Source organism: Caretta caretta, chromosome 14 (genome assembly GCF_965140235.1).
Source record: "Caretta caretta isolate rCarCar2 chromosome 14, rCarCar1.hap1, whole genome shotgun sequence".
NCBI classification, from domain to species: Eukaryota; Metazoa; Chordata; order Testudines; family Cheloniidae; genus Caretta; species Caretta caretta.
In genome coordinates this window covers 47,452,330-47,463,059 of record NC_134219.1, presented here as the reverse complement: position 1 = coordinate 47,463,059, position 10,730 = coordinate 47,452,330, and the positions used below count along the sequence as shown (strand labels likewise).

Sequence of the window (10,730 nt, the reverse complement as noted above, 5' to 3'; positions counted from 1 at the left end):
GAAAGTTTTTCCTGACGTCAAACCTGAATCTCCCTTGCTGCAGATTAAGCCCATTGCTTCTTGTCCTGCCTTCAGTGGCCCTGGAGAACGATTGATCCCCGTCCTCTGTATAACAGCCCTTAACATATTTACCAGCCTCCCTTCTGTAGACGAAACATGGTCATTTTTAACCTTTCCTCCTAGGTCAGGTTTTCTAAACCGTCAATCGCTTTTGTTGCTCTCCTCTGGCCTTCAGAACGCCGTTCGCCTTTTGCGCCGCACTGTGGACCCGAATTCAGTTTGTGACGGTCACCCTCGGCTCCTTGTCAGCCCAGGACCGGACTCATACGCAAGCACAGAGCATTCACGGCAGGGGTTAGAGCTGCACGGCTTCTTTCTGGCAAATCCAATTGATGTCGCCAGGGCAGGTGTCAGCCCGAGCCCGATTCCTCTTTAACAGCCCACAGCTGTGGCCTGTAGCAGAAGAAATTTTTTCCCCGCTGTGACGACTCCCCCAGCCACCCACACAAAGCGTGAGAGCCGGTGGCGGCCCTGCCGGGCGCCCGGCCAGCAGCCACCGCTCTCCGGCCGCCCAGCTCTGAAGGCAGCGCAGAAGTAAGGGTGGCAACACCAAATCACGGACATTTGTCCACCTGGAGGGAGATCAGAGGAGCAAAAAAGAGGCCGTATCCGGGAAAACCCAGATGTATGATGTGTGGTAACTCTCACGACCCGGCTACAGTAGCCTTGCGACCCCCTTTTGGGTCAGGACCCCGAGTCGGAGCTAAATCATAACCAGTCGCTCTTACGTCGGGACCAGCGTATCCATCTGTGTGGGGAGTTGTAGCAGCAGAGCGATGCCAGTAAAATCGGGACGAGCTGTCAGTACTTGTGTGTAGACACACCGGTTTGTAGACACACCAGAGCCTTTCCCCGGCTATAATCCAGCCCTCAATCTCCAGAGGTCGGGCGTTGGGACCTGCATTGAGTGCGAGGGGAGAGCGCCCCCTACTGAGCTCCACCGCCCCGATCCTTGTAGAACAGCGCCCCCTAGTGCTGCCCTGGAGCCACACGGACTGTGCGGGGGAGCACTCCCCTACTGGGTCCCCACCCCGCTCCCTGCAGCACAGCGCCCCCTGGCCCCACACTGGGGAAACGCCACCAGCCCTCGTATTCGCTGGCACCCAGTGAAATCCCCAGCTCTCCAGGGGAAGTTACAGCATTCTGCTCTTTACCCTCTCCCCCCGCTCCTGGATCGCGAGCAATCGGGACCTGACTGAGCAGGAGACATGGCTTGAGAAAACCAATGGCGTTTGCTCCTGGGCAGCAGCCGGTTAAGCGGGCAGCATCTGATCCCGGATCCGTCCACTGGAGGAAACGGGAGAGCCAGCGTTAACTGGACGGAAAGTTCCTCTGGATCAGTGCTGAGCGAGGCAGGTACAAGGGGGTGCTGTGCTGGGGGGCGGGGGTGAATCGCCGGTGGGTTTCCTTTCCGCCTCCCGAAATTCCTCCTGCAGGTTCAGGCGGATACAGGATTCCTCTTCACCGTTGCGTTGCTGTGGGCTAGTGAACAGCTGCCACAACCCACCCCAGAGGGGGCTGCATTTCAGGGCTGGATGCAGTGAATTCTATAGATCTCCTTGCTCCTTGTACTTTGGGGTCATTTGGGCTGAAAAGAGGACGGGAAGGGGACCATAAAGCGCTGGCATTCAGTGATCCGGGTTCAATTCTCAACTCTGCCACAGCCTGCCCAGGGTCACCCTGGGAAAATCACTTAATCTGTATGTTAAGCCCTGCCAGAGATTAATTAGGTCAGTGGTTTTCAACCTGGGATCCGCAGACGATGTGTAAGATTTCCCCAGGGCTCTGCACGTCCATTTGAAAAAATGGTAGGGGTCCGCAAATGAAAAAAGGTTGAAACCCACTGGATTAGGTGGCCCCGGTGTCTGAGAATTTCTGTGCCTCCATTTCCCCGTCTGTGTAATGGGGATACCAATCCACCCTTTGTCTATCTGGAGGGTCAACTCTGGGGTGGGGACTCACAGTGTCTGCCCAGACGCCAGGCTGTTTGGAAAGCTGTTTTCTCGCCCCGTGAGTCCCCGAACTGGCCGCTAGGTGGCACTTCTGCGCTGCCAAACCCCCGCTGAGTTTGCATCCGCGTGACTCAGCTTCCCCCAGAGCTAGAGATGGGCTCAAGGCTGGCGACCAACTCCGGGTTTCTTCCACACACCCCGTCCACACACAGACACGCACAACAGCTGCCTTTGGCTCTGGCCTGTCGGGTGCTGGCCCATGTGTTCCTGGAAAATCCCAGCCTGCAGCGGGGTTTGCGATCTGAGGGAGCCAGGAGCTGTCCCAGGGGCAGGATCCTAGGCAGAGGGCCCCAGCCGCAGGGAGTTCGGCGTGGGGTCTATCCCAGGCACTTCCCCACCCGGCTCAGCACGATCCCAGCCAGAGCCGCGCGCCCGGAGCCTTGTGGACCGGGGGAGACTCTGCGGGACAGAAGGGTCGGGGACACAAATTTCACTGGCAACGTCGGGGCCTGATTCTGCCCTCAGGGGGGCAGATCCTCATCTGGTGTAAATCAGCCCAGTGCGCCGTTCCGTCAGCTGACGCACAGAGCGGTGACCCCAGCGGGGCTACGGCCAGTTCCCCCCAGCGGGGATTGGGCCCCACTGACCCCAGCGGGGCTACGGCCAGTTCCCCCCAGCGGGGCTACGGCCAGTTCCCCCCAGCTGGGATCGGGACCCATTGACCCCAGCGGGGCTACGGCCAGTTCCCCCCAGGGGGGCTAGGGCCAGTTCCCCCCAGCGGGGATCGGGCCCCGTTGACCCCAGCGGGGCTACGGCCAGTTCCCCCCAGCGGGGATCGGGCCCCGTTGAGCCCAGCGGGGCTACGGCCAGTTCCCCCCAGCGGGGCTACGGCCAGTTCCCCCCGGAAGGGATCGGGCCCCGTTGACCCCAGCGGGGCTACGGCCAGTTCCCCCCAGCGGGGATTGGGCCCCGTTGACCCCAGCGGGGCTACGGCCAGTTCCCCCCAGCGGGGATCGGGCCCCGTTGACCCCAGCGGGGCTACGGCCAGTTCCCCCCAGCGGGGCTACGGCCAGTTCCCCCCAGCTGGAATCGGGCCCCAGTGACCCCAGCAGGGCTACGGCCAGTTCCCCCCAGGGGGGATCTGGAGTCAGGTTACTCCCATGGGCAGGGGTCTGTGGGATCAGCCGCTCCCCCTCCCCCGGCCCAGTCCGGCCCATCTCCAGTGCGATCCCGGCTCCGTCCAGATTCTCCCCCCTGTTCCCCGCCCTGGGGTGGCAGCCACCACCCTGCCCCCTGGGCTGTGACACAGAGCCCCTGTGGGCGAGGGGGGTGGATTTCGGTACCTTGGTTCCGGGCTGGGGACGGGACACCCACGCGCCCCTCCTGGGGCCACAGGTTCAGTGCTGGGGAGCCCTCCTGTTCCTGCATTGTGCCGGAGAGCGAGGAGGTGGCGGGTGGGGGGGCGCAGTCAGGAGTTGTGGGGCAGGTGCTGGGGGGAGGGCAGTGAGGGGCTGTGGTGTGCAATCACCCAGGAAGCTGCAGCTGGGGGGGGGGGGCGGGGGGCAGGGATGCTGGTCAGAGCGTCCGGCCTCAGGGGCTCGCAGCTGCTGCAGAGGTCGGCTCAGGCAGGCAGGGGCTGGTCACAGACAGTGATGGCTGCCCCCGTTCCACCCTAATGCAGCTGCAGCCGCCCTGATGCCAGGGTGAGGGGCACAGCCTGTGTATGGGCTAGTCTGGCCCTGGTCATTTCACCCCCCTGCTTGGTGACGCAGGGAGGTATCATGCCCCCCCCCCGACCGGGGGAGGGGGCATTTGGCCCTGGGATCCCCGGCAAATGGTCACACCAGAGCCGCACACCCCGTGCTCTCCCCTTCCCGACGGCTGGCTGCCACCTAGGGCGCAGCGGGGAACTGCAGGCCCAGAGAGGGGATCGGTCTCACCCCGGCTGTTTTCCTCTGGCTATAACGAGTTTTCAGGCACTCGCTGGGCCCGATCCTGGGCTGGGGTCGAGCCCTGTGGAAATCGACTCTCACACATGCTGGGCCCAATCCTGGGCTGGGGGGGTCGATCAGTGGGACTGATTCTGAGCGGCACCTACTGAGGCTCTGACCCTAGAGCTCAGATTTTTGACACTGCGCCCCTCACCCTGGTGTCAGGCCAGCTGATCCCCCTCAGGGAGTGGAGGACGGGGGGCGTCCGGGGCTGGCTGGGAGCTTTCGCGTGACAGAGCCAACATCTGCCAGAGCAGAGAGAGGAAATTCAGGCCAGAGCCTCTGACCGTGGCCCCTCAAACCACGCGACTGCAGCCCAGCGGCTCAGCTTCCTGTGCGATCTCACAGCCCAGCCCCCCAACCCCCTGCCCACGCCTTCATCGTCTCCTCTCACTCAGGCACGATGGAGGACGAGGAGGGCTACACGGCATTGAACCTGCGGCCCAAGAGGGGCGGCTCGGGAGGCCCCTCCCCACCCGGGAACCAAGGTAGCGATTTCAACCCCCTCCTCCCCACCTACGGGCCCCATGTCCTGGCCCAGAGACGGGCCAGGGGCCGGCAGAGTCTGGCTATGTGGTTATATCACGGGGTGGGGGCGGAGTAGCGCCCCGGACAGAGGTAAATAGCGTGGGGGATCCACAAAGTGACAGAGCAAGAGTGAGAGCGCTCATGGGGAGCTTTCCCCTCTGGAAGCCAAAAAGATGGGTCAATAGGGGGAAACTGAGGCACAGATAAGGGAGAAAATCTTTCACAAGGACACACCCACTAGACCCCATTCCCCTCCCCGAGATGGGAATACAGCCCAGGCATCCTGGCTCCCAGCCTGCCCCGCTCTGACCCACTAGACCCCACTGCCTTGCCAGGTTTGAGGCTATAACACAGGAGTCCTAGCTCCCAGACACATCCTGCTCCAACCACTAAACCCCACTCCCCTCCCAGAGCCAGCGATAGAACCCAGGCATCCTGGGCCCCAGGCCCCGCTGCTCTAACCCATTAACCCTCACTCCCTTCCAAGGGTGGGGGCTAGAACCCAGGAGTCCTGGCTCCCAGCCCCACGGCTCCAACCTACTAGACTTCGTTTCCTGCTCATATCTGGTCGGTTTCAGAGGAGCAGCCCTGTTAGTCTGTATTCGCAAAAAGAAAAGGAGGACTTGTGGCACCTTAGAGACTAACCCATTTATTTGAGCATGAGCTTTCGTGAGCTACAGCTCACTTCATCGGCTGCATCTGGTGGGGTTTGCAGAGCTTTCAAAACAGGGGTTTTTGCAATTCATGGAGCAGGGTGCATGCAATTGGTGCAGGCTCTCTCCAAAGTCAGGCAGTGTTGCTGTAACAGTAACACTTGGGGGTCACATTTTCAATCTTTTCTCCCCTTCTGTGAGGGCTGAAAACTGCCTTTCTCTTCTAAATGAAAGCTGAGACCCTGGTACAATCACCTGACTCCTGGAGCTGGGGCCTGAGGCCAGGATCTAGAGTGGCCTTAATTCAGCCCGGCTCTGCTTGTGTTTCCTTACAGGTTCCCGTCAGTGTCCTGGCTGGCTTCAGGTCGCTCTAGGGGCTGGGAATCTCATCCTGTCTCTGCTCTCGCTGGCGGTTTGTGGTGAGTCACCAAGGGCTGTAGCTTTATCTGTCTGGGTGCGTCAGTCGGCAGCGTGGATGCGACACTGGGGGAGGGGCGGCCAGTGACATTGAGAGGCAGCACATTTAAAACGGATGCTCAGTCACAATGAGCCTGTGGAACTCACTGCCACAGGATCTCACTGGCGCCATGAGCTTAGCAGGGCTCAGTGAAGGATCAGGACACATATAAGAGGAACAAGACCAGCCAGAGGGCCAGGAAGTACCCAAGTGCTTTGGCAGGGGCTATAAACCCTCCTGCTTCAGGGCATCAATGAGCCTCTAAGTGATGGGCAGGAAGGGTCTAAGTTGGGGGACAAGGTATCATTGTCCATTAGGGGCTGTCTTGCTCCTTGCTCAGAAGTAGCTGGGGCTGTCCAGCCTTGGAGTTGGGCTCCCGGGTTAGATGGGCCCCAGGTCTGATTCAGTCTGGCCATCCCCATGCAGCCTGTTTTGGGGGATGTTTGGAGGGTGAGAATGGGTGGAAACACGATCTGGGTTTGCAAAGAAGCCCACGGGATTTGGGCACCTAGTTCCCAGTGATTTTCAATCCCGGACACTTTTTCAGACCGTGTCCCTTTGGGGTTTCTCCCAAGCCCATGGGAGGCAGTGGCAATGGGGCAGAAGAGGCTCTGGGGCAGGTCCTGTGTCTCTGCAGGCCTCTGTGCTGGTGCTTTTACCAGCAACTCCCACAACATTGACCGGGCGCCCTCACTCCCATCGACGCTGCTTTGCAGTTTCCCTCTTGGTGTCCGAGAAGGGACAGACCCCGGCAGCCCCTGGGAGCGACGGAGCCGGGTGCAGAGATACAGCGACACCCCCTGGGAGCGAGGGAGCTGGGAGCAGAGATACAGCGACACCCCCTGGGAGTGCAGACCGCAGCACGGCAGAATGCAGCGCCCATCTGGAGCGTTTCCGATCCCAGCTGAGCCAACGTCTGTGTCCCCCGGCCCAGCCCGGCCCAGCAGGTAACCCCAGCTCGTGTGTCTCTGAGCCGCCCTCCGCCCCGGGCACGGCCAGTGGAAACCCAGCGGCCGTCCCAGCCCGTGGGGATCCTGCAGGGCAGGGACACGCCGCCCCCTGCTGGCTGCACCGATCTAGCCACCAGCCCCGCTGGGTGCTAGGCGAGGAATATGAATGGACGTCCTCCGCAGCGACATCTACTGGCCGTTCAGGTTAATACACAGCCACGAAGATTTTAATAACAATGTAATAGAAAAAAACAACCAGGAGTCCAGTGGCACTTTAAAGATGAACAGATAGCTTTCGTGGGTAAAAAACCCACTTCTTCAGATGCACGGAGTGAACATCACAGATGCAGGCATTATTCTACTGACACATGAAGAGAAGGGAGTTACCTCACAAGGGGAGAGCCGGTGTTGACAGGGCCAATTCAATCAGGCCCTGTCTGATACAACCCAATTGAGCCAAGCCCTAAGATACAACCGCATTTGCTCCAATCCCTCAGATAGAGACAAACACCTACAAGATCTTTATGAAGCGTTCTTAAAACTACAATACCCACCTGGGGAAGTGAGGAAACAGATTGACAGAGCGAGACGGGTACCCAGAAGTCACCTACTACAGGACAGGCCCAACAAGGAAAATAACAGAACATCACTGGCCATCACGTACAGCCCCCAGCTAACACCTCTCCAGCACATCATCAACGATCTACAACCTATCCTGGAAAATGATCCCCCACTCTCACAGACCTTGGGAGACAGGCCAGTCCTCGCTTACAGACAGCCCCCCAACCTGAAATAAATACTCACCAGCAACTACACACCACACCACAGAAACACTAATCCAGGAACCAATCCCTGTAACAAATCTTGTTGCCTACTCTGTCCCCATATCTACTCTAGCGACATCATCAGAGAACCCAACCCCGTCAGCCACACCATCAGGGGCTCATTCACCTACACATCTATTGTGATATATGCCATCATGTGCCAGCTATGCCCCTCTGCCATGTACATTGGCCAAACTGGATAGTATCTATGTAAAAGAATAAATGAACACAAATCGGACATCAAGAACGGTAACATACAAAAGCCAGCAGGAGAACACTTCAATCTTCCTGGACATTCGATAACAGATTTCAAAGTAGCCATCCTGCAACAAAAAACCTTCAGAAACAGACTTCAAAGAGAAACTGCAGAACTAAAATTCATTTGCAAATTTAACACCATTAATTTGGGCTTGAATAGGGCCTGGGAGTGGCTGGCTCACTACAAAAACAACTTTCCCTCTCCTGGAATTGATACCTCCGCATCAGTTATTGGGAGTGGACCACATCCCCAGTGATCGAATTGGCCCTGTCCACACTGGTTCTCCCCTTGTGAGGTAACTCCCTTCTCTTCATGTGTCAGTATAATAATGCCTGCATCTGTAAGTTTCACTCCATGCATCTGAAGAAGTGGGTTTTTCCCTACGAAAGTTTATGCCCAAATAAATCTGTTAGTCTTTAATTTGCCACCGGACTCTGCATTATTTCTGTGGATATAGACTAACACGGCGACCCCCTGAGACTTGACACAACGTAATACAAAGCTGTCCAATTTTTTTCAGTGTGTGTGGGGGGGTTTCACATCTTATTAGTGAGATTGTCTTACGGTCCCACCCACTCCCATTCCCTGGCATCTGGGCCCCATGTCCCCTCCCATTCCCCATCACCCCTGGATCCCAGCCTCCGCTCCTCTTCCCTGTTTCACACCACCCCTTCCCTCCAGTTACTCCAAGAACCTACTAGGCCATTCTGGCAGTCTAAAGGGGGCTTAAAGTGGGTACATTGACCCCTGAGAATCTCCCCTGTCCTGGAGGGGACCTCTCCGGCTGGTGTGGAGCTGGGGTAAGGGCCCTCACCCACCCTGTTCCCAACCCCCACAAAGGGGGGCAGATTGGTAGTGTGCCTAGAGTGCAGTGCGCTGTGGGTCTTCTCTGCTCCCCAGGGCCCAAATGGGAGCAATGGATAAGGCAGAGCAGCCCCGAGGCTGCTCTAACTGACAGCAGGAGCCAGGCAGGGCCTGGCCCAGCCCCAGATTTCAGGGAGCACAAAGGGGACTCAAGCCCATTTGAACCCCGTTCCTGCCCCAGTCGCAGGAAGGGAGTAGCCGGGAATGAGGCCCAGAGGGCTCAGAGCATTAATGAATCCTGTCTCCCTGCAGGGAGCTCTGGGTGCAAACTCTGCCCCACGGACTGGCAGCTGCGTGGGGACAAGTGCTACTGGGTCTCCAGAGGAGGTGACATGTGGAGCGAGAGCCGCGCCGACTGCTCAGTGAGGGGGTCCCAGCTGCTGGTGATCCAGGACCCCAAGGAGCTGGTAAAGGGGATGATCCCTTCCTGCTGGAGCTGCCCCTGCAGGGCTGGGCCCTGGGTACAGAGTCCAAGGGCGTGCATAGGTTACATGGTAGGGCTGGGATTTTCAAAGCTGCTTGGGGGATTTGGACACCCTGTTCCCATTGTTAATAATGGGGTGTCCAAACCCTCTATGTGGCTTTGACAATCCCAGCCTAAATCACTAGCCTCAGGATCAGGGGCACACAAAGGCAGTTTAAAGCCACCGATACCCTCCTCCTTCCGGGGTGTGCCCAACCCAGCTCAGCTGGAGAGAGGGGCTGGGGGTGTGTGAGGCTGGGTGGCTACAGAGAGAGGGTGGATGGATGGATGGAGGGATAAAGGGGTGTATATGGGGGATAGTTGGGTAGCTAGATGGGTGTGTATGGGGACAGATGTATGGGGATGGATAATGGGTGTGTATACGGATAGATGGACAGACAGAGAGACAGAGGTTCTGGTCCTGAAGTTGTCGACAACCTGGATTCACAAGAAAAGAGCCCGACAGCACATCTGGTCACCAGCTGCCTGTCCCACAATCCCTGCAGGAGTTCCTAAAGGACCTGACACAAGGTTCAAATCAGTTCTGGGTCGGACTGTCCGTCTCCTCCCCGGAGAAGGCCTGGACCTGGGTGGGCGGCTCCCCGCTGAATCAGACCCTGTGAGTGATTTCTTGAGTCAAACACTTTTCCTCTCCTCTGTGGGCAGCAGGGGCCAGGGTCTGGGATTGGGGAGGTTTTGGGGGGAAGGTTTGGAGCTCAGGGGCAGCTGTGTACAGTGTCAGACGATGCTGAGACCCCAGGAGGGGAGCTGGGGAGCCCGGATGAGAGGGGGGCTGGGTGGGAGTAGACAGGGCCATGGGGCAGGGAGAGATTTGTGCATCCCCCAGCACAGAGATGGTGGCTGGAGCCCTGGGGGCGGGGGAGGTGGTCCAGAGACGGGGTGTGGAGGGAGAAGAGCAAAGGGGCCAGGCCAGAGCCCTGGGGATCCCCCAGACAATGGGGCAGGGGGGAGGGGGAGACACAGAGCCGCCAGAGAGGCAGGAGGGGATCAGGAGGGGGCAGCGTCGGCCCAGCCCGGTGGGGAGGGGACGCTGAGCAGGGGAGGGAGATGGACAGGGTCTAGCCCAGCAGGGAGGAGGAGGCTGGAGCAGGTCCCTGGGCTCTGGGCAGGGAGAGGCCGTTCGAGACCCTGGCCAGGGCCCTGACAGTGGGGAGAGGGGGCAGCCCCAGGGCAGAGCTGGAAGAGACGATGGCTGCGGATCCCGTTGGAACAGGGAAGAGCCGCTACCGACTGCGTGTGATGGACCCACACGCGCTGACAGGGGCCCTCTCCTTTGTCCCGCAGGTTCCCGGTGTCAGGCCCGGCTGAGGGGAACAGGTGTGGGGTGGTGAACAGGAATCGGATTCGTTCTGACACCTGCAGCTCTGTACTTCGGTGGATCTGCCAGAGAGACGCCGTCCCGCTCTGAGCAGGGCATCCATGGCCCTTTAATAATGGAAAGGAGCCTTTCATGAATAAAAGCATCTTTGACACTTTATAGACTGCCTGTCATGTGAGGATTTCAAAGCACCTCCCAGCGCTTAGTCAGACTCATCATCCCCATTACGTGGCTGAGGAAACTGAGGCACCGACAGCAGAATCGACCTGGGTAGGGTTGCCCAGAGAGTCAGTTGCAAAGCTAGGAATTATGCCCCCAACCCTGGACGCCCAGTCCCCCTACTCTAACCCACTAGACCCCCCACCCTTTGCGTAGAGCTAGGAGACAACC

At 58.8% G+C, this 10,730-nt stretch overlaps 1 protein-coding gene across 1 annotated transcript; it reads left to right on the top strand.

Annotated features, from left to right (window-relative positions):
- Positions 1 to 4,405: 4,405 nt before the first annotated feature.
- LOC125621670 (killer cell lectin-like receptor subfamily B member 1) lies at positions 4,406 to 10,499 on the top strand. The gene is made up of 6 exons (XM_048818799.2): positions 4,406 to 4,491; positions 5,520 to 5,603; positions 6,358 to 6,588; positions 8,791 to 8,945; positions 9,508 to 9,620; positions 10,307 to 10,499. Exons 1-6 carry the CDS (start codon positions 4,407 to 4,409, stop codon positions 10,428 to 10,430), a joined length of 792 nt encoding a protein of 263 aa, XP_048674756.2. The 5' UTR covers position 4,406; the 3' UTR covers positions 10,431 to 10,499.
- Positions 10,500 to 10,730: the final 231 nt, after the last annotated feature.

What these genes read in the sequence shown, in the direction of transcription:
- LOC125621670 (XM_048818799.2), top strand. Translation starts at nt 4,407, where the DNA reads ATGGAGGACGAGGAGGGCTACACGGCATTGAACCTGCGGCCCAAGAGG. An exon ending in CTCCCCACCCGGGAACCAAG is followed by an intron (nt 4,492 to 5,519) that starts GTAGCGATTTCA and finishes GTTTCCTTACAG; the next exon opens with GTTCCCGTCAGTGTCCTGGC. An exon ending in TCCCCGCTGAATCAGACCCT is followed by an intron (nt 9,621 to 10,306) that starts GTGAGTGATTTC and finishes TTTGTCCCGCAG; the next exon opens with GTTCCCGGTGTCAGGCCCGG.